At 43.0% G+C, this 23,400-nt stretch overlaps 1 protein-coding gene across 2 annotated transcripts in view; it reads left to right on the top strand.

Moving 5' to 3' along the window:
- Positions 1 to 23,400, top strand: part of RABGAP1 (RAB GTPase activating protein 1) — a 94,385-nt gene that overhangs the window by 14,459 nt on the left and 56,526 nt on the right. The window contains exons 2-10 of one of the 2 annotated variants that reach the window (XM_067471755.1): positions 1,587 to 1,647; positions 5,851 to 6,112; positions 9,080 to 9,284; positions 12,386 to 12,560; positions 15,483 to 15,640; positions 16,499 to 16,609; positions 16,877 to 16,943; positions 19,489 to 19,591; positions 19,973 to 20,142. In XM_067471755.1, the coding sequence (XP_067327856.1) occupies positions 5,905 to 6,112; positions 9,080 to 9,284; positions 12,386 to 12,560; positions 15,483 to 15,640; positions 16,499 to 16,609; positions 16,877 to 16,943; positions 19,489 to 19,591; positions 19,973 to 20,142 (1,197 nt within the window). In that variant the 5' untranslated portion in view covers positions 1,587 to 1,647; positions 5,851 to 5,904. Of the gene's footprint in view, positions 1 to 1,444; positions 1,648 to 5,850; positions 6,113 to 9,079; positions 9,285 to 12,385; positions 12,561 to 15,482; positions 15,641 to 16,498; positions 16,610 to 16,876; positions 16,944 to 19,488; positions 19,592 to 19,972; positions 20,143 to 23,400 lie in introns of both variants that reach the window. The other variant, XM_067471754.1, reaches the window with a different exon arrangement.

Genomic DNA, 23,400 nt, shown 5'->3' with positions numbered 1-23,400 from the left:
GCCTCTGTGTTGATTTGCTTCAGTGGGAGAAAGATTTCAGTCTGTGAGATGGCCTCAGTGTGAGGTAGGCCTTTGTCTCTTAGGGAAGGTTGAAGGCCTCTAGTGTAAAGCTACTGGGTGAAGCTCTAGTGTGAAGGTTGAACTTTGTTTGTGTCATGGGGTGAGACCTTGTTCCCCAAGCCTTCAAAGCTCTTGAGGAATAATCTTGAAAGCTTCTATGTAAGCTAGTGTGTCTGTAGCTTGGTAGGCCTCTGTGTTAGTTTGCTTCAGTGGGAGAAAGATCTCAGTCTGTGAGAAGGCCTCAGTGTGAGGTAGGCCTTAGTCTCTTAGGGAAGGTTGAAGGCCTCTTGTGTAAAGCTACTGGATGAAGCTCTAGTGCAGTGGTTCTCAACCTGGGGTCCCCAGGTGTTTTGGCCTACAACTCCCAGAAATCCCAGCCAGTTTACAAGCTGTTAGGATTTCTGGGAGTTGAAGGCCAAAACATCTGGGCACCCACAGGTTGAGAACCACTGCTCTAGTGTGAAGGTTGAACTTTGTTTGTGTCATGGGGAGAGGCCTTGTTTCCCAAGCCTTCAAAGCTCTTGAGGAATAATCTTGAAAGCTTCTATATAAACTGGTGTGCCTGTAGCTTAGTAGGCCTCTGTGTTGATTTGCCTCAGTAGGAGAAAGATCTCAGTCTGTGAGAAGGCCTCAGTGTGAGGTAGGCCTTGGTCTCTTAGGGAAGGTTGAAAGCCTCTTGTGTAAAGCTACTGGGTGAAGCTCTGGTTTGAAGGTTGAACTTGGTTTGTGTCATGGGGTGAGACCTTGTTCCCCAAGCCTTCAGAGCTCTTGAGCAATAACCTTGAAAGCTTCTATATAAGCTGGTGTGCCTGTAGCTTGGTAGGCCTCTGTGTTAGTTTGCCTCAGTGGGAGAAAGATCTCAGTCTGTGAGAAAGCCTCAGTGTGAGGTAGGCCTTAGTCTCTTAGGGAAGGTTGAAGGCCTCTTGTGTAAAGCTACTGGGTTAAGCTCTAGTGTGAAGGCTGAACTTGGTTTGTGTCATGGAGTGAGACCTTGTTCCCCAAGCCTTCAAAGCTCTTGAGGAGTAACCTTCAAAGCTTCTATATAAGATGATGTGCCTGTAGCTTAGTAGGCCTCTGTGTTGATTTGCCTCTGGGAGAAAGATCTCAAGTCTGTGAGAAGGCCTCAGTGTGAGGTAGGCCTTGGTCTCTTATGGAAGATCGAAGGCCTCTTGTGTAAAGTTACTGGGTAAAGCTCTAGAGTGAAGGTTGTTTGTGTCATGGGGCGAGACCTTGTTCCCCAAGCCTTCAAAGCTCTTGCGGAATATTTGCTGGAATTCTGTGGTGTAGGGAGCAGTCCAGAAACGCTCCAGGGCCTGACTTTGTGGATGCCGTTTAATTACGCCAATTTCATGTTATGATTTCGTTTCGCTTTTCTGTTTTTCAGGCACTTATGACCCAAGCCCATTCATGAGTCAAGCGTTCCCCTTTTGTTAAGTCATGGATGACAAGGCCTCTGTGGGAAAAATCAGTGTGTCTTCAGATTCGGTGTCTACCCTTAACAGCGAAGATTTTGTCTTGATTTCCAGGCAAGGGGACGAAACGCCGTCCACCAACAACGGTAGCGACGATGAAAAGACGGGACTGAAGGTAAGACTCGCGGGACGGAACCCAGGGGGAAATTGGGGGTGGATGGTGGAAGTCGGAATGGAGGTGAGTTCCCCTTTGCAGAGAATCCACACCTTCTTCACTTACTGCAATACAGTTCCAGTAGCACTTTCCTAGTGTTGCTGGTGATATTTAAAGGTCCAGCGTTAGTGCAGGATGTTTTCCAGAGTCACCATTTGTAAGACTTTTCTCACTTGCCGTCCTTCCTTCATGGCCATTGTGCCTGCAACGCTTTTCCTCCTTCCATTGTTTTGTTGGGCCCTGTTGCAGGAGAGACCTTAAGGCCAGAGTATTTGCCATCCAGCTTTGCTCAGCATATATGTGTTCTGTGATTTATTTATTTATTTACTTTATTTGTATCCCGCTCTTCTTTCTCAGCCCTTAGGCGACTCAGAGCGGTTTACAACAATTTAGGTATACACAATACAAAATCATTAAGCATTTAAAGGCAATAGCATCACAAGTCATTAAACATCAATATCAATACATCACTACATCAATATAACAAATCCATCAGGTCTCATCAATGAAATCAGAATCCAAACTCGTTATCCGATATTCCGTGTTCCGATAGTCAGTCAATCAATCACACTGCCTAGTCGAATGCCTGTTCAAACAGCCAGGTCTTTACTTTCCTCCGGAATGCCAGCAAGGAGGGGGTCAATCTAATATCTGTAGGAAGGGCGTTCCACAGCTAAGGGGCCACCACTGAGAAGGCCCTGTCTCTCGTCCCCGCCAGGCGTGCTTGTGAAGCCGGCGGGATCGAGAGCAGGGCCTCCCCAGACGATCTTAATGTCCTAACTGGTTCATAGGAGGAGACGCGTTCGGACAGGTAGGTCGGGCCAGAACCATTTAGGGCTTTAAAGGCTAAAGCCAGCACTTTGAATTGTGCCCGGTAGCAAATTGGCAGCCAGTGGAGCTGGCGCAGCAGTGGAGTGGTATGCTCCCTGAGTGCCGCTCCTGTTAACATCCTGGCTGCTGATCGTTGGACCATTTCAAGCTTCCAAGCAGTCTTCAGAGGCAACCCCACGTAGAGAGCGTTGCAGTAGTCTAAACGGGATGTGACTAGAGCATGGACTACCGTGGCCAAGTCAGGCTCCCCAAGGTACGGGCGCAGCTGGCGCACAAGTTTTAACTGTGCGAATGCTCCCCCGGTCACCGCTGAAACCTGGGGTTCCAGGCTCAGCGATGAGTCCAAATCACACCCAAGCTGCGAACCTGCGTCTTCAGGGGGAGTGAGGCCCCATCCAACACAGGCTGTAACCCTATGCTCTGTTCGGCCTTGCGACTGACCAGGAGGACCTCTGTCTTGTCTGGATACAGTTTCAATTTGTTCGCCCTCATCCAGACCATCACAGTGTGATCCACCCTCGGTCCTCTTTGGGGTGAGAAGGGTGGAATATAAATACTGTAAGTAAGTAAATAAATAAACAAACATCTTATTTATAAATATTTATTTATTTACAGTATTTATATTCTGCCCTTCTCACCCCAAAGAGGACTCAGGACAGATCTCAGAACGCATACTGTATATACTCGAGTATAAAACTAGTTTTTCAGCCCTTTTTAAGGCTGAAAAAGGTTCCCTCAGCTTATACTCAAGTAAGGGTTATCCGTTGTTGTTGTTATTATTATTACATTTACTATTTTACTTTATTATTATACTAGCCGTCCCCTGCCATGCCTTGCTGTGGCCCACTCTGGTGGTCATGGGGGTTCTGTGTGGGAGGTTTGGCCCAATTTTATCATTGGTGGGCTTCAGAATGCTCCGCAATTGTAGGTGAACTATAAATCCCAGCAACTACAACTCCCAAATGTCAAGATTCTATTTTCCCCAAACTCCACCAGTGTTCATATTTGGGCATATTAAGTATTCATGTAGAGTTTGGTTCAGATCCATCATTGTTTGAGTCCACAGTGATCTCTGGATGTAGGTGAACTACAACTCCCAAAATCAAAGGACACTACCCACCAAACCCTTCCGGTATTTTTTGTTGGTCATGGCAGAACTGTGTGCCAAGTTTGGCCCAATTCCATCGTTGATGGGGTTCAGAATGTTCTTTGATTGTAGGTGAACTATAAATCCCAGCAACTATAACTCCCAAATGACAAAATCATTTTTTGAGTGAAGGACATACATTGGACTGTTAGGTGTCTTGTGTCCAAATTTGGTGTCAATTCCCCCAGCGGTTTTTGAGTTCTGTTAATCCCATAAACGAACATTACATTTTTATTTATATAGACTAGCCATCCCCTGCCAGGGGTTGCTGTGGCCCAGTCTGTTGATCTGGAAAATAAAGTAATGAGAAAGTGTTTGTTTCTAATATATGTACTTCCTTTCTGCTTGTGGGTAAACAGTATTTCTTGCTGTTTCTTTGTCAGTGCTGATGTGGAGAGTGTCTGGTTTGCCTACTCTGGAACGTGCAACATATTGTCCTTCTTTAGGGGTCCCTTTCAAGTCTATGATACTATATCTCTCTCTCTCTGTGAATTATATCTATCTATGGCTGGATGGGTCTTTGTCAGGAGGGCTCTGTTTACATTTTCTTGCCATGGTGAAGAGAGTTGGACTGGATGGCATTAAGTATTTCCTGTTGGTCATGGCGGTTCTGTGTGGGAAGTTTGCCCCAATTCTGTTGTTTGTGGGATTCAGAATGCTCTTTTATTGTAGGTAAACTATAAATCTCAGTAACTACAACTCCCAAATGTCAAGGTCTATTTTCCCCAAACTCCATCTGTGTTCATATTTGGGCATATGGAATATTTGTACCAGGTTGGGTCCAGATCCATCATGGTTTGAGTCCACAGTGCTCTCTGGATGTAGGTGAACTACAACTCCCAAACTCAAGGTCAATGCCCACCAAACCCTTCTAGTGTTTTCTGTTGGTCATGGGAGTCCTGTGTGCCACGTTTGGTTCAATGCCATAATTGGTGGAGTTCAGAATGCTCTTTGATTGTAGGTGAACTATAAATCCCAGCAACTACAACTCCCAAATGACAAAATCAAAATTTTTGAGTGAAGGACATACATTGGGTTGTTAGGTGTATGCTGTCCAAATTTGGTGTCAATTGGCCCACTGGTTTTTGAGTTCTATTAATCCCACAAACGAACATTACATTTTTATATATATAGATTAGTAGTAATATTACATGTAATATAAAATATATAAATATAATATCATATTAATAGTAGTAATATTATATTGCATTACATTATAATATTATAAATATTATATGTATATACAATATTTTATATTACACTAGCCATCCCCTGCCACGCGTTGCTGTGGCCCACATGGGGGTTCTGTGTAGGAGGCTTGGCCCAGTTCTATCGTTGGTGGGGTTCAGAATGCTCTGTGATTGTAGGTGAACTATAAATCCCAGCAACTACAACTCCAAAATGTTAAGGATCTATTTTCCCCAAACTCTACCAGTGCTCACATTTGGGCATATTGAGTATCCGTGTGGAGTTTGGTCCAGATACATCATTGTTTGAGTCCACAGTGATCTCTGGATGTAGGTGAACTACAACTCCAAAACCAAAGGTCACTGCCCATCAAACCGTTCCAGTATTTACTCTTGGTCATGGGAGTCCTGTGTGCCAAGTTTGGTTCAATTCCATTGTTGATGGAGTTCAGAATGCTCTTTGATTGTGGGTGAACTATAAATCCCAGCAACTACAACTCCCAAATGACAAAATCACAATATTTAGAGTGATGGTCACTCCTTGTCTTGTGAGACATTTTGTTGCCAAATTTGGTGTCATTTCATTCATTGGTTCTTTTGTTTTTAAGGTACTCATTATGCACAGAGCATTTTTATATATATAGATTATATTACATTTTAATATTATTCATCCCATTGAGTCGCCCTAAATGCCCTGGAGCTTATCTGAGTTTGGAAGCTAAGCAGGATCAGCCCTGGTTCGTACTTGGATGGGAGGCTGCCAAAGAACATCGAGCACTGTAGGGTATATTTTAGGGGAAGGACCTTGCCTAAGAAACCCTCCAAAATGTATTGGTTGCAGTAAGCTGACAGGGAACTAGAAATGACATTTTGCTTTCTCGCAACACTCCTAGGAAAGCAGGTTATACGGGAGGAAGAGATCAATCCTGAGTGCATGGAGGGTGCTTGCCAGGTTGTTTGTCCTCCTTTTGCTGATCAAGGACCGCTTCCTTTCCGCAGATCATAGGGAATGGGAGTGAGCAGCAGCTGCAGAAGGAGCTCGAGGACGTCCTAATGGATCCCCCCGTGGAAGACCCTCCCAATGACCGGGAGCATGAGAAGGAGGAAGAGGAGGAGGAGGAGGAAGAGGAGAGCTCCCCCGACACCGAGGGAGATGAACCCGTTCTCCTCGAAGCCTCTGCCTCCTCCACCATTAACCCTGTCTCCATCTCGGGGCCCCAGAAGCCTGGCATGAGCTTGCCAGTGAAACCCACACAAGGAGGTGCGGTGAGATGCTTGTTGCCTGAGTGGGAAGTCAAAGTTATTTATTATTTTACTCTATTATTATTTTTATTTTACATTTTAAATTTTACTCTATTTACATTACTTTATTATTATTATTACAGTTATTATTTTACTCTATTATTATTACATTTACATTATTTTATTCTATTATTTTATTACATTTATTATATTACTCTTTTATTGTTATTACTACATTTACATTATTTTCTCTGTTATTAATACATTTAGTACTTTATTCTATTTATAATTATTACATTTACATTACTTTATTAGTATTATTATTACAGTTATTATTTTACTCTATTATTATTACATTTACATTACTTTCTCCATTATTTATTTATATTTATTTATTTACGGCATTTATATGCCGCCCTTCTCACCCCGAAGGGGACTCAGAGCGGCTTACAATATATATTTTCATACAATATATTATATTGTTAGCACAGTACAATATAAGTATATATTACTATATTGCACTATACCATTATATTGTAATATTATTAGTAATATTACATGTAATGTAAATATATAATTATAATCATAATATTGAATTATTATTACTAGTATTATATTGTAGTACATTATAATATTATAAATATTATATGTATATAAATATACTATATTATATTAGTAGTAAAGACAAGATGGAAATAATATTATTTAATGTAATATTATTTATTACATTTATTATTTTATTCTATTTATAATTATTTCATTTACATTACTTTATTCTTATTACAGTTAGTAAGACAAAACGTAATTTCAGAATCTCCGAGAAGGAGGAGGCGTAGCTTTTGGATCACTTTTCTTGAAACACCCAAATACTGCAATTCCATCAAATGAAGCCCCCGGTAGCGCGATGGGTTAAACCAGGGGTCCTCAAACTTTTTAAACGGAGGGCTAGGTCAAACTCTTGGGGGGGGCATATTATAATTTGAAAAAAAGCATGAATGAATTCCTATGCACACTGCACATATTTTATTTGTAGTGCAAAAACACTTAAAAACAACACAATAATTAAAATGAAGAACAATTTTAACAAATATAAATTTATTAGTATTTCAATGGGAAGTATGGGCCTGCTTTTGGCTGATGAGATAGGGTTGTTGTTGTTGTTGTTGTGTGCTTTGAAGTCATTTCAGACTTAGGCTGACCCTAAGCGAGGGCCGGGTAAATGACACTGGAGGGCCGTATGCAGCCTTAGTTTGAGGACCCCTGGGTTAAACCCTTGTGCCGGTAGGACTGCTGAATGACAGATTGGAGGTTTGAATCCAAGGAGCGGGGTGAGCTCCTGTCTCAGCTCTAGCTCCCCATGTGGGGATATGAAAGAAGTCTCCCACAGGATGGCAAAACATCAAAACATCCTGGCATTCCCTGGGCAACGTCCTTGCAGACAGCCAATTCTCTCACACCAGAAGCAACTTGGAGTTTCTCAAGTCACTCTTGACATGTAATAGGCAGTAAGAGCTCCTAAAGCTTTGGAAAGCTTCTGTTCAACCATTTCAAAGCTCCTTGCTTGAGCGGTGATGGCACGATCGTCAGTGTAGATGAAACTTTCTGTCCCTTCTGGTAGTGGCGGGCCATTTGTGTAAATGTTAAACGCCCACCTGCTTTCTCCCCTCTCCAGCTTTGAGAGGGACTATTTCACAATGCCTCCATCGCAACGTTCCGGCTACTCCTTCCTTCTTTCTTTTCTTCCCTTCCTTCCTTCTTATGTGCCTTCCTTCTTTCTTTTCTTCCCTCCCTCTCTCACACCCTACCTTCCTACTTCCTTCCTTCCTTATTTTCTTTCTTCCCTCCTTCTCTCCCTCCCTTCTTTCCTTTCTTCCATCCCTCCGTTCCTTCTTTTCTTTCTTCCCTCCCTTCCTTCCTAAGTTCCTTCTTTCTCTTCCCTCCCTCTTTCCCTCTTTCCCTCTCTTCCCACTTCCTCCCTCCCTCCCTTCTTTCCTTTCTTCTATCCCTCCGTTCCTTCTTTTCTTTCTTCCCTCCCTTCCTTCCTATGTCCCTTCTTTCTCTTCCTTCCCTCCCTCTTTCCCTCCCTTCCCACTTCCTCCCTCCCTCCCTTCTTTTCTTTCTTCCCTCCTTCCTTCCTATGTTCCTTCCTTCTTTCCCATCCTTCCGTCTTTCCTTTCTTCCCTCCTTCTCTCCTACCCTCTCTTCCCACTTTCTTCCTCATTTCTTTCCTCCCTTCTTTTGTTCCTTCTTTTATTTCTTCCCTCCTTCTCTCCCTCCCTCCCTTCTTTCCTTTCTTCCATCCCTCCTTCCCTTCTTTTCTTTCTTCCCTTCCTTCCTTCCTTCCTTCCTAAGTTTCTTCTTCCTTCCTTCATTCTTTTCTTCCCTCCCTCCCTCCCTTCCCACTTGCTTCCTCCCTCCCTCCCTTCTTTTCTTTCTTCCCTCCTTCCTTCCTATGTTCCGTCCTTTTCCTTTTTTCCTTCCTTTCTCCCTCCCTCCCTCCCTCCCTTCCTTCTTTCCTTCCTTCCTATGTTCCTTCCTTCTTTTCCTTCCTTCCTTCCTTTCTCCCTCCCTCCCTCCCTTCTTTTCTTTCTTCCCTCCCTCCCTTTCTGTGTTCCTTCCTTCTTTCCCTTCCTTTCTTCTTTCTTCTTTCTTTTCTTCTCTCCCTCCCTCCCTTTCTTCTTTCTTTTCTTCCCTTCCTCCCTCCCTTCCTCCCTTTTTTCTTCCCATCCCTTCCTTCCTACCTTCGTTTCTTTCTTTCTTTCTTTCTTCCTTCCTTTCTTCCTCCCTCCCTCCCTCCCTCCCTTCCCCAGTGAATTCACAGAGGGCCCCTGTCACCTAGCCACAGCCTTTTGTGGTACAAATAGAGGAACATACCTGCGTACTTTGACTTTTGTCGATAAAGATGAACTAGCTGTTCCTGAAGAGACAGTCGGGATTTACCTCTTCCCCGTTTTCTCTTCCCCTCCCCTTCTCGGTTCCCTTGCAGACTCGGAGGACTCGAGCCCTTTCACGCCCGTGGCAGACGAGGACAGTGTGGTCTTCAGCAAGCTCACCTACCTGGGCTGTGCCTCGGTCAACGCCCCCCGGAGCGAGGTGGAAGCCCTGCGCATGATGGCCATCTTACGGAGCCAGTGCCAGATCTCCGTGGACGTCACGCTTTCGGTGCCGAATGTCTCTGAGGGGACCGTCAGGTATCTGCCTGCATGTCAATGGTGAAAGGGCGTTGCTGGGGAAGCTGCGCAGGCCTCTCTGGTGGGCCTTCTCCATCATCCTGTGTTTGCGCTTGCCGTGCCATGGAAGTGATGGGTAGGGCTGGAATATCAGCCCTCCTGCGTCCTTCCATGAGCCCTGAAACTGAGTGGGAAGGGAAAGTCAAGTCAAAGTTATTTTTTATTTTACTCTATTATAATTTTTATATTACATTTTAAATTTTACTCTATTTATTATTATTACATTTACATAAATTTACTCTATTATTTTTATTACAATTATTATATTACTCTTATTATTGTTACTACACTTACATTATTTTCTCAATTATTATTACATTTATTATTTCATTCTATTTATAATTATTACATTTACATTACTTTATTATTATTATTACAGTTATTATTTTACTCTATTGTTATTATTACATTTACATTATTTTATTCTATTATTATTATTACAGTTATTATTTTACTCTATTGTTATTATTACATTTATATTATTTCACTCTATTATTTTATTACATTTATTATATTACTCTATTATTGTTATTACTACGTTTACATTATTTTCCCCATTATTATTACATGTATTATTTTATTCTATTTATAATTATTACATTTACATGACTTTATTATTATTATTAGTTATTATTTATTATTATTACATTATTTTATTCTATTATTTTTATTACATTTATTATATTACTCTATTATTGTTATTTCTACATTTACATTATTTTCTCCGTTATTATTACAATTATTATTTTACTCTATTATTATTACATTTACATTATTTTACTCTATTATTTTTATTACATTTATTATATTACTCTATTATTGTTATTACTACATTTACATTACTTCTCTCTATTATTACAGTTATTATTACTTGTATTAGATTACTTTTAGTTACATGTATTATTTTTCTCTATTACTATCATTACATTTACATTATTTTACTATATTATTATTACATTTATTATTTTACTCTATTTATTATCATTTTATTACCTTTATTATTTTACTCTATTATTATTGGAAGGATACGTAAGCACATTTACATTGAAGACAGTTTGAATGCTGGTTTAATCAGAGTTGACCAGTCTTATCTTAAATTATGGTTTTAAGTAAATATATATTCAGAAACATTTCACCTCCTGATGTCTCAATAAATGTAATTTTATTGGTATCTCTTTTAATTTTCAAATTGACCCGGAGCTGCTGCATTTCCTTCCATCGGCTTATACTCGAGTCAATATGTTTTCCCAGTTTTTTTATGGTAAAATTGGGTGCCTTGGCTTATATTTGAGTTGGCTTATTTTATTTATTTATTTATTATTCAAACTTATATGCCGCCACTCCCCTAGGGCTCAGAGTAGCTTACAAAACAAACTGGAATCTAACACAATTAAAACAACAGATCAAAAGCCTGTTGAAACAAATATGTCTTACAAGCCCTGCGGAAGGCTGATAAGTCCCGCAAGGCACAAACTTCTGGTGGCAGGGTGTTCCAGAGCGATGGTGCCACTACTGTAAAGGCTCTGCATCTAGTTGCTGTTAGACGCAAGGTTTTAAAACTGGGAACTTCCAATAGATCTTGGTCCTCAGAACGGAGGGATCTCTGGGGTTGGTAGGGGGTATTTATTTATCGTGTCATCAGCAACCATACCGTTGTGTTACAATTCTAACAGAACAAAACAAACACACAGATTAAAAAGAAAAAAAAACACACAGAGATTTTGCAAACTTGGTAGTTAGTTAAATGTCCTTTGACCAGTCTCTGTCCCCATGGAGTGCCTCTGCTGTTGCCGCAAGAAGGTCCTCCCTTGTGCCTCATGTGGCTGGGCTCAGGTTGCATTGCAGCAGGTGGTCAGTGGTTTGTTCTTCTCCGCACTCGCATGCCGAGGATTCCACTTTGTGCCCCCATTTCTTAAGATTGGTTCTGCATCTCGTGGTGCCAGAGCACAGTCTGTTCAGCCCCTTCCAAGTCGCCCAGTCTTCTGTGTGCCCAGGGGGGAGTCTCTCATCTGGTATCACCCACGGATTGAGGTGCTGGGTTTGGGCCTGCCACTTTTGGACTCTCGCTTGCTGGGGTGTTCCAGCGAGTGTCTCTGTAGATCTAAGAAAACCAGAGACGACTTGGTAGGGGGTGAGGCGGTCCCTTATACTCGAGTATATACAGTAATCTTTTTAGGAAACTTGGTGGGTAGAATAGCTCTTTAGAACCAATAACAGCAAAAACCTGCACTGATTTTGGAAGTGGACAATTCCTTTAAAGCAGCGTTTCTCAACCTGAGGGTCAGGACCCCTGGGGGGGGGGGGTCGCAAGGGGGTGTCAGAGGGGTTGCCAAAGACCATCAGAAAACACAGTATTTTCTGTTGGTCATGGGGGTTCTGCATGGGAAGTTTGGGCAAATTCTATCGTTGGTGGGGTTCAGAAGGTTCTTTGGTTGTAGATGAGCTCTAAATCCCAGCAACTACAACTCCCAACTGTCAATGTCTATTTTCCCGAAATGCCACCAGTGTTCACATTTGGGCATACTGAGTATTCTTGCCAAGTTTTGTCCAGTTCCATCATTGTTTGAGTCCACAGTGCTCTCTAGATGTAAGTGAACTACTACTCAAAAACTCAAGGTCAATGCCCACCAAACCCTTCCAGTATTTTCTGTTGATCATGGGAGTTCTGTGTGACAATTGTATCGTTGGTGGAGTTCAGAATGCTCCTTGATTGTAGGTGAACTATAAATGAAAGCAACTACAACTCCCAAATGACATAATCAATACCCTCCCCCAATCCCACCAGTATTCAAATTTGGATATTTTGGGTATTTGTGCCAAATTTGGTCCAGTGAATGAAAATACATCCTGCATATTGGATATTTACATTACAGTTCATAACAGTAGCAAAATTACAGTTATGAAGCAGCAATGAAAGTAATGTTATGGCTGGGGGTTGCCACAACATGAGGAAGTGTATTAAGGGGTCGCAACATTAGGAAGGTTGAGAAACACTGCTTTAAAGTGTGTTCTCTTTTTTGCAGAAAGTTCAGGCTGACCCTTCCATTCCCTTTTCCTTCCAGGCTGCTAGACCCTCCAACCAACACTGAAATCGCCAACTACCCCATTTATAAGATCCTCTTCTGCGTGCGGGGCCACGATGGGACTCCGGAGAGCGACTGCTTTGCTTTCACCGAGAGCCATTACAACTCCGAACTCTTCAGGATCCACGTCTTTCGATGCGAGATCCAGGAAGCGGTAAGTCCGGCGCTTGGGCTTGGCAAGGCTCGCGGGTCACTGCTGTTGTGCCATCGGGTGGTTTCAGGCTTGTGATGGACCTGTCGTGGGGGTTTTTGTGTGGCAGGATTTGTTCAGAGGAGGCATGGAGATTTTTTTTGCAGTCTTTACTTATTTACAAAGACAAAGCATAGCTCACTCATGGAGCCTTGTGGTTGGGGTCAAAGGAGAAGTTGCAGTAGGTCATCGCTGAGCCTGGAACCCCAGGTTTCGGCGGTGACCAGGGGAGCATTTGCACAGCTAAAGCTTGTGCGCCAGCTGCGCCCATACCTTGGGAAGTCTGACTTGGCCACGGTAGTCCACGCTCTGGTTACATCCCGTTTAGACTACTGCAACGCTCTCTACGTGGGGTTGCCTTTGAAGACAGCTCGGAAGCTCCAACTAGTCCAACGCTCGGCAGCCATGATTTTAACAGGAGCGGAGCGCAGGGAGCATACAACCCCCCTGTTGCGCCAACTCCACTGGCTACCGATCTGCTACCGGGCTGAATTCAAAGTGCTGGCGTTGGCCTTTAAAGCCCTAAACGGTTCCGGCCCAAGCGACCTATCCGACCGCATCTCTGCCTATGAACCCACCAGGAGTTTGAGATCTTCCGGGGAGACCCTGCTCTCGATCCCGCCTGCTTCTCAAGCTCGGCTGGCGGGGACGAGAGATAGGGCCTTCTCGGTGGTGGCTCCTCGGCTGTGGAACGCCCTTCCTACGGACATTAGACTAGCACCATCTCTAATGGTATTCCGCAAAAAGGTGAAGACCTGGATGTTTGTGCAGGCGTTTGAGTAATTTAGTGCAATCTGGTAATGGAACATAGGAATGGAACAATGGACGACGAACCTGGACTACGCTTGGATGAGGAGAAGATTGGGTACGGTTGTTTTTTGTAATAATTGTGCATTGTAATTGCTTATTGGTAATTTATGGATAATGTGTTAAGTCAATTGTTCTATGTTGTATGGAACCACTGCTGTTTCTACTGTTTTTACTGTTTGTGAACCGCCGTGAGTCGCCTTCGGGCTTGAGATACAGCCGTATATAAGCAAAGTAAATAAATAAATAAATAAATAAATATGACCATTCCCAGAGGCAACCGTAAGAGAATGTTGGTCCTCAGATTATTGGGAATAGGCAGCTATCACCTCTCAGTTAAATTGTCTCACCAGAGTGGAGTCTGGAGGGCCATCTGTCAGGAGGGCTTGGATGGTGTCTTCCTGCTAGGCAGAAGGAGATTGGACTGCATGACCCTCAGGGTCTCTTCCAACTCTAGAATCTATATAAATTAAAAATATAATGTTTGTTTGTGGGATTAACATAACTCAAAAACCACTGGATGAAATGACACAAAATTTGGACACTATACAGACCATTACTCATAACCCCCCTCCAAAAAAAAAAAAACAGTGGAAAGGACTTAAAAACCCTGAAAAGCTAAATGACGATACAGAAAAAAGGGGAAGGAAGAGGGAAGGAAGAAAGGAGAGAAAGAAAGAAGGAAAGAGAGAGAGAGATGGAAGCAAAGAGCAAAGGAAGGAAAGAGGTAGAGAAGGAAGAAAGGAGAAAAAGAGGAAAAGAGAAGGGATGGAAAGAAAGGGGTAGAGAAAGAAGGAAGGAGAGAAGGAAAGAAAAAAAGGAAAGAGGGAGTGAAGGAAGAAGAGAAAGAAAGAGTGAGGAAGAAAAGACAGAAGGAAGGATGGAAGCAAAAGCAAAGGATGGAAGCAAAAAGCAAAGGAAGGGAAGGAAAGAGGTAGAGAAGGAAAGAGAAAGAGGAAAAGAGAAAGAGGAAAAGAAAAAGGAGAAACAAAAGAAAGGTAGAGAAGGAAGGAAGGAGAGAAGGAAAGGAAGGAAAGAGGGAGCAAAGGAAGAAGAGAAAAAAGAGGGAGGGAGGAAAGACAGAAGGAAGGATGGAAGCAAAAAGCAAAGGATGGAAGGAAAGACGTAGAGAAAAAAAGAAAAGGGGCAAAGGAAAGAAAGAGGTAGAGAAGGAAAGAAAAAAAAGGAAAGGAGGAGTGAAGGAAGGAGGGAAAGAGGTAGAGAAGAAAAAAAAGGAGAGAAAGAGGGAGGGAAGGAAAAATGGAAGGATGGAAGCAAAAAGCAAAGGAAGGAAGGAAAGAGGCAGAGAAGGAACAAAGGAGAGAAAGGAAAGGAAAAGAAAAAGGGAGGATGGAAAGAGGTAGAGAAGGAAAGAGAAAGAGGAAATGAAAAAGGGGGAAGGAAAGAAAGAGGTAGAGAAGGAAGGAAGGAGAGAAGGAAAGAAAAAAAGGAAAGGAAGGAAAGAGGGAGCCCAAGGAAGGAGAGAAAGAGGTAGAGAAAGAGGGAGGGAAGGAAAGATGGAAGAATGGACGCCAAAAGTGAAGGAAGGAAGGAAGGAGGCAGAGAAGGAAGAAAGGAGAGAAAGAGGGAGGGAAGGAAAGACGGAAGAATGGAAGCCAAAAGCGGAGGAAGGAAGGAAAGAGGCAGAGAAGGAAGAAAGGAGAGAAAGGGAAGGAAAAGAAAAAGGAAGGAAAGAAAGAGGTAGAGAAGGAAGTAAAGAGAGAAAGAGGGAGGGAAGGAAAGATGGAAGAATGGAAGCCAAAAGCGAAGGAAGGAAGAAAAAAAGAGGCAGAGAAGGAAGAAAGGGGAGGAAGGAAAGAGGTAGAGAAGAAAGGAAGGAGAGAAGGAAAGAAGAAAAGTGAAGGAAGGAAAGAAGGAGAGAAAGAGGGAGGGAAGGTTGGCCACAGCAACGTGTGGCGGGTACATCTAGTTCTGTACTAAGACGGGAAGACGGTTCCTTTTCTTAATGCATCCCCAATGAGCAAGAACCGCGTGTAAGCTTTCCCTGTTGGTCCTGTTTGGCTTTCTTTCCATTTTTCTCCTTGCTTGGCAGCCAACCCTGCTCTTCCTCCCCTCCAGGTGAGTCGGATCCTGTACAGTTTTGCCACCGCCTTCCGCCGTTCTGCCAAACAAACCCCCCTCGCGGCCCCTGCGGCCCCCCAGACGCCCGACAGCGACATCTTCACTTTCTCTGTCTCCCTGGAAATCAAGGAAGACGACGGGAAGGGCTACTTCAGGTAGAGTTACCCCCTCTGTTCCTGGTGATGAAATGGTGCATTAGTCCAGTAGGTTCGGACCTTTTTCGGTCACGGAACCCTTTGGAATCCTTCTGCGCTGTGGTTAATCCTCTCTGTGGACATTCTGATGAGGAATCTTAGATATGGAAGGACTACAAATACGAGGTCAAACTTAAAAGACAAAGACGTTTGCAGACGATGGGATGGAAGCACCCTTTGCTGTCTGGTCTCATCATCGTAGGCCAAAGCAGCAGGGATCACTAGAAGGAGAAATATTTAAATGCTTTGTCTCTACTTAAAATAAATTAGAAGCCAATGTTAATAATAATCTATATAAATAAAAATGCCATGTTCGTTTGTGGGATTCACAGAACTCAAAAACCACTGGACGAATTGGCACCAAATTTGGACCCAAGACACCTAACAACCCAATGTATGTCCTTACTGACCTGTCTGTAATTCTCCCAGAACACTCATGAAACAAGAATCTTGAGACTTCAAGTACCAAGAACTTGGAAACATGAACAGAAGACCGATTCCCCGTTAGCAGCGTTGTCTCCTCTGAGATGCTTGGGCCAAAGCACTTAATTATGCCCTTGTGCGTTCCCATTAAATCGTGTCTAAGGCACTTGGATTTCAGGGCCTCAGGTGCTTGGTTTTGGAAACCCCCATCCTCCGAATCCTCAGACTACAACAGAAGGGACATTCTACTTGTTCCTAAAGCAACCCTCATAGAGTTAGTTCTTTACTCTGTCCCGGGATATTTGGTTTTCCCCTTCGCTAGCTTGGCTCTCTCCTTCAGATGGCTTCTCGGGATGTGGGTTCTCTGACTCATTTTCTCTCTTCTTTGAATCCCAGCGCTGTCCCCAAAGACAAAGACCGGCAGTGCTTCAAGCTGCGCCAAGGCGTCGACAAGAAGATTGTCATCTACGTCCAGCAGACCACCAATAAAGAACTGGCCATCGAAAGGTAGCGTGGCCTCTGCGTTGGCTTCCCTTCCCTCTTGTAGTTTGTTTCAGCTCTCCCTCTTCACTTCTTCCCACCAAAACCCAATCATAGCTTTATAACATGCTGAAAAGAGACTGAAGGGAATCTTAGCACCTTTTCTAGGTCCAGTCTCTGACGTTCTTTTTGTTGCAAGAGCTGAGAAACCATAGCGTAGTCATGTTTCTTTATCGGTTGACATCCAAGGGAGGAATGTCCTTGAGGGAACTGACTTTTTGGGTGTCCTTTCAGGTGTTTCGGCCTCCTCCTCAGCCCTGGGAAGGACGTGCAGAGTGGCGACATGCATTTGCTGGATCTGGTATGGGTTGCTTTGATTAAGCATTCTTTTATTTATTTATTTCAGATATTTGTACATTTCAGATATTTGTACCCCGTCCTTCTCAACCCATGGGGTGGGGTGGGGGGACGGGACTCAGGGCGGCTTCTAGCCGGCAACAGTTTGGTGCCCCCAATGCACACAAAATAAAATACATAACATAATAAAATACATAATAAAATCCAATAATCACATACATTTAAAACATTAAATCACATTAATTAATTAAAATCTATTTCTGTTTCAATAACAGCCTTATCTGAGCCGAATTCTGTAGTTATTATTTATTTATTTATAGTATTTGTATACTGCTTTTCTCACCCCGAGGGGGACTCAAAGCGGTTTACACATAAGTAATGGCAAAATTAAATGCCAGTACAAACAATTACAACTATACACTACAATTAAGCATAAATCAAGTTACAACAATACATCCATAAGCAATAAAGCAATCATTAAAACATCGAATCGCCGTTCCAGTCATTGTCTTTCCGAAATGCTGCATACATTTACTTCTACTGCCTGAAGTCCTTGTCCCAAAACCATGATTTTAATTTTTTTCTAAAAGTCAGGACTCTATCAAGTATGTCCATAGTCCATTTCCATAGCTATTGTCATAATAATAATAATAATAATAATAACAACAACACTTTATTTGTATCCCGCTACCATCTCCCCAAGGGACTCGGTGCGGCTTACATGAGGCCAAGCCCAAACACAACAATGCAAGCAATAACAACAGTACAAACAAATTAAAATAAAACATAGACAATAAAATATACAACATTATCAATAAGACAACACACAATTAAAACAGTGGGAAGGCCAAATGTAAAATTAAAATTGGAAGTAATGCTGGGACATGAATGAAAAGGTGAGAGTGGTGTTTGTGGAAGGGCATACGAGCAGACCTAAAAAATGTAAAGTGCTTTCGAGGACAAAGTGCTAAGGAATCAATTTTCCAGGAAGGCACACTGGAACAACCACGTCTTCAAGCTCCTCCTAAAGACTGCCAAAGTTGTCACTGTCATTGTCAGCAACATTACCCGAAGGCCTGGTCCCACATCCACATTTTTAACTTCTTTCTCAAGGAAAGGAGGGACGTTGATAATCTAATTTCGCCGGGGAGTGAATTTCACATGCGGCGGGGTGGGGGCACCACCGAGAAGGCCCTGTCCCTCGTCCCTGCCAAGCGCATTTGTGACAGAGGCGGGGCCGAGAGCAGGGCCTTCTCCAGAAGATCTTAAACTCCGAGGTGGGACGGAGAAGGAAATATGTTTATTTGCAAGCATATCAATGCAACAGATATTAAACAATGCCGAAAGAGTATGTATCTATCTTATCTATTACATCTATATGAGAGTCAAAGTAGGTATCTGTTTTTCTCTGTTTGTACCACAAAGACTATTGTTAGGTGAAGTGGCCTTCTGTGATGTCACAAGGAAAGAAAAGTGACATGTGTAGGAAGGGGAGAGAGGAAAGAAAGAGCCATGTTGCCATGGAGACCTATCAAAATGACGGAGAAGGGAGAAAGTAGGCTGGCAGTAGTCACAACATCTAGGCAATGCTGGTATATACGCTAGTACATCAACAAAACTTGATCTACACATAGTATATGTAATATAGCTGGCCCTTCGCCTTGTGGGTTGGACTTCTAGGGATTAGATCCTTCATTGAGTATGTTAATAGGGTCCCTCTAAGAGTCCCTAGGTCCTCCAGCATAACTCTGTGGTCAATTTATTTATTTATTTATTTATTTACGGTATTTATGTTTTGCCCTTCTCACCCCGCGGGGGACTTGGGGCGGATTACAATGTACATATACATGGCAAACATTTTTTTTGGTATTTTTGTTTGGTTTTATTATGTTTTTGTGTTATATTGTTGTATTGTATTGATGGGCATGGCCTCATGTAAGCCGCACCAAGTCCCCTTGGGGGTGATGGAGCGGGGTATAAATAAAGTTTTATTATTTATTATTATAGACACACAACATATATAGACAGACACAGAGGCAATTTAACATTCCAGCTTTTTCATGAGGGTATTCTGGCTACCGGGGGAGCTGTCCCTTCTCCGTCCATCTGTGACACTTGTGAAGTACTTATGAAGTACTTCCTCATTCTTTGCATGCTTGCTGGAGATTTTTATGGCCTCGTAAATTAGTTAAATTAGCCTCCCCACATAAGCGGTAACTAAATTTCCTACTTGACAGATGCAACTGTCTTTCAGGCTGCAAAGGTTGACAGCAAGCTACACAAATTGGTCAGAAGCTCACTCCCACCTGGGCTGGCTTCGTACTCATGACCTTTCAGTCAGTAGCGATCTTAATGCAGTTGACTCCCAGCCCGCTGCGCCACAGTCCCCCTAAACCCCCCCTAAACAACTTGGGACCACGTTACCAGAAAGGCTGCCTTCCCTTTTATAGACCCAGCTGGTGTTCAGTGGGTCTCTTATGTTATGGTGCCTCAGTTTCCCAGGTGGCTGTGCTCTCACTTTCCTCACGGCTCCGTTTGTGGCCTTTCAGGAGTCTATGGGCAAAAGCTCTGACGGGAAGTCCTATGTCATCACCGGGAGCTGGAACACTAAGTCTCCGCACTTCCAGATCGTGAATGAAGAGACGCCAAAAGGTTTGTGGTCAAACACTGGCCTAGATTGGCTTGCCTGTTGCTCAGTTACAGGGGATTCTGGGGGATGTAGTCAAAAAAGTAGTTTTTCCAAGGCCTGGAAAAGCCTTGGCCAATCCAGGCCGTAGTGTTGCTTGATGAGAGAAGTGGGGGCAGAAGCAAAACCACATTCTGGCTTACATGCAACGCTCCTCTGTCCCAGTTCTAATTCTCTAAGACCGCCTTTGGAGGTCTGTAAACAGTGGTTGGGTGGCCATCTTTGGGAGGGAGCTGGATTATGCAACTTTAGGCCTATGATGCGCTCCTTTGGGCGAGAAGGCCGCTCTAATTGGAGGGAACGGAGACATCTTCTCACCGCCTTGCTCTTTTGTTTCCCGTCCCCAGACAAAGTCCTGTTCCTGACCACCGCCGTGGATCTGGTGGTCACTGAAGTCCAGGAACCTGTCCGGTTCCTCCTGGAGACCAAAGTCCGCGTCTGTCCTCCAAACGAGAGGCTCTTCTGGCCTTTCAGTAAACGGAGCTCCACCGAGAACTTCTTTCTGAAGCTGAAACAGGTGAGAGCACTTCCCAGGTTGGGCCTGGGCCTGTCTTCTCTCTCTTGCTCTTGGTTTACATGGTTCTGGTGTTCAACTGGAGTAGAAAAGGAGACTGAATTTGCAGGCATCATCTGGTTCTAAGCCTTGAACTGTTCTGCAACCCTTGTAAGTGTGATCTTTCCCATCTGTTGCCAGATCCTCAAATGTCTAGTCCTAATCAGTGTAGTCCAGCCATCTCAAATTGGGTGCTTACCCAGTTGGATTCCAACTGCAAGGCTTTTCAGTGCTAAGCAAGCTGGGCAATTACCACATTCACACTTGGCTCCAACAGACAAGAGTTCTTTCTCCCACCCTGGACATTATTCCACAACTTTATAAACCCCACTTGCCTAGTTTCCAACAGACCACCGTCACACTTGATTCCAACAGACAAGAGTTCTTTCTACCACCCTGGGCATTATTCCACAGCTTTATAAACCCCACTTGCCTAGTTTCCAACAGATCTCAGAACCTCTGAGGATGCCTGCCATAGATGTGGGTGAAATGTCAGGAGAGCATGCTTCTGGAACATGGCCATGTCAGAGTAGCATTAGTAGCCCGCAGAAAGTCTCAGCCCCTTTTACTCTCAGTGTGATAAAAATTCACTTGAGTCAGTTGCTTTAAGTAGAAAAAATATATAGTTCTATTCAATGTAGGTCAAAAACACAAATGGATCAAGTTATTTGTGAGGGATTATTTGTGAGGGAAAAGCAGAAGAATTATTCTCACCAATATACAACAAACAATATCTTCGGTGAGTCGTCTTCTTTACATGACGACATATAGCACAATATTACAGATAAATAATACTTAATTATCAGTAGAATGTGCTTGCCATAAACAAGCAGTTTCCTTGGCATTCCAAACGGATTCAGCTTCAGAATGCTGCGTAACCGCTCCCAGCAATAGCCAAAGGTTTCTTCAGCTCCAACGAGCCATCAAGCTAAGCCAAATGCAAAGCTCAAAGCTTGCAAACCTAGTGCCTTGGTTTAGGCTGAAGCAAATAACACATCCAATTAACTTGTGGCAGCTGTAATACATATGAGTCAGTGGTATGAGTAGACACAAAAATATAGTTCTATTCAGTTCTTGTGGGTTTTTTCGGGCTATATGGCCATGTTCTAGAGGCATTTCTCCTGACGTTTCGCCTGCATCTATGGCAAGCATCCTCAGAGGTAGAGGTTCTGTTCTATTCACTGTAGGTCAAAAACAGAAAGCAAAAGAATTGTTCTCACCAGTATACAACATACAATATCTCCAGTGAGTTGTTTTCATTACATAACATTATGAAAATATATAGCAAAATAATACAGTCTCTCTACTTAGTTATCAGTAGAATGTCCTTATCTTGTCATAAACAAGTCGCTTGAGGGCTGAGAAGAATTTACTATACAAATATAGTAAATTAATAATAAATAGTAAATAAACAAGCAGTTTCCTTGGTACTCCAAACGGCTGCAGTCTTCAGCTTCAGGATGCTACGTAACCGCTCCCAGCAACAGCCAAAGGTTTCTTCAGCTCCAACGAGCCATCCAGCTAAGCCAAATGCAAAGCTCAAAGCTTGCAAACCCTAGTGCCTTGGTTTATGCTGAAGCAAATAACACACCCAATTAACTTGTGGCAGCTGTAATACATATGAGTCAGTGGTATGAGTAAAAACAAAAATATAGTTCTATTCAGTGTAGGTCAAAAATATACAACAAAGAATATCTCCAGTGAGTTGTTTTCTTTACATGACGCTATGCAAACATATAGCAAAATAATACAGTATCTTTACTTAGTTATCCATAGAATGTCCTTACCTTGTTATAAACAAGTCGCTTGAGGGCTGAGAAGGGCGGTATACAAATATAGTAAATAAATAATAAATAGTAAATAAATAAACAAACAAGCAGTTTCCTTGGTACTCCAAAGGGCTACAGTCTTCAGCTTCAGGATGCTGCGTAACCGCTCCCAGCAACAGCAAAAGGTTTCTTCAGCTCCAACGAGCCATCCAGCTAAGCCAAATGCAAAGCTCAAAGCTTGCAAACCTAGTGCCTTGTTATATGCTGAAGCAGATAACACAGCCAATTAACTTGTGGCAGGTGTAACAGAAAAGGTTCTGATACTCCCTGTTACTTAGAAAAAGCCTGTTGTAAACCCCTAATAATAATCATAATAATCATAATAATCTTTATTTATTTATTAGTTTGTCCTTCACAAATAATCTGATCCATTGCTGTCTCACCCCGTGTTATTAGTATTTATATTTTATTCTGTACCTGCGGCCCGCCTACTGTTCTGTGCCATGAATGATTTTATAGTAATTTTATATTGGTTGTTGTACTTTTGTGGTTTATGTTTTATCTATTTTATTATGTTGTTGTTTGTGTTGATTTCATTTATTGTATTGTATTGTTGGGCTTGGCCTCATGTAAACCGCTCCAAGTCCCTGTTGGGGAGATTTATTTTTATTTATTTATCGTGTCATCAGCAACCAGACATTTGTATTACATTTTTAACAAAAACAAACAAACAAATAGGCAAAACACAGAATTTGCAAGCTTGGTAGTTGATTAAATGTCCTTTGACCAGTCTCGGGCCCCTTGGAGTGCCTCTGGTGTTGCCGCAAGAAGGTCCTCCCTTGTGCATGTGGCAGGGCTCAGGTTGCATTGCAGCAGGTGGTCAGTGGTTTGCTCTTCTCTGCACTCACATGTCGTGGACTCCACTTTGTGGCCCCATTTCTCAAGGTTGCCTCTGCATCTCGTGGTGCCCGAGCGCAGTCTGTTCAGCGCCCTCCAAGTCGCCCCGTCTTCTGTGTGCCCAGGGGGGAGTCTCTCATCTGGTATCACCTACGGATTGAGGTTCTGGGTTTGAGCCTGCCACTTTTGGACTCTTGCTTGCTGAGGTGTTCCAGTGAGTGTCTCTGTAGATCTTAAAAAACTATTTCTTGATTTAAGTTGTTGACGTGCTGGTTGATACCCAAACAAGGGATGAGCTGGTGATGTCTCTGCCTTGGTCCTTTCACTATTGCTGCTGCTTCCCGGCGGATGTCAGGTGGTGCAATACCGGCTAAGCAGTGGTGTAGGGCGTAGACACCTCTTGATAATGTGGCATGTCTCATTAACAACCACATCCACTGTTTTAGCGTGGTGAGATGTGTTCCACACTGGGCATGCATACTCAGCAGCAGAGTAGCACAGCGCAAGGGCAGATGTCTTCACTGTGTCAGGTTGTGATCCCCAGGTTGTGCCAGTC

The sequence above is a fragment of the Anolis sagrei genome, chromosome 11 (genome assembly GCF_037176765.1).
Source record: "Anolis sagrei isolate rAnoSag1 chromosome 11, rAnoSag1.mat, whole genome shotgun sequence".
NCBI lineage: Eukaryota > Metazoa > Chordata > Lepidosauria > Squamata > Dactyloidae > Anolis > Anolis sagrei.
This window is presented reverse-complemented; position numbering and strand designations above follow the sequence as displayed.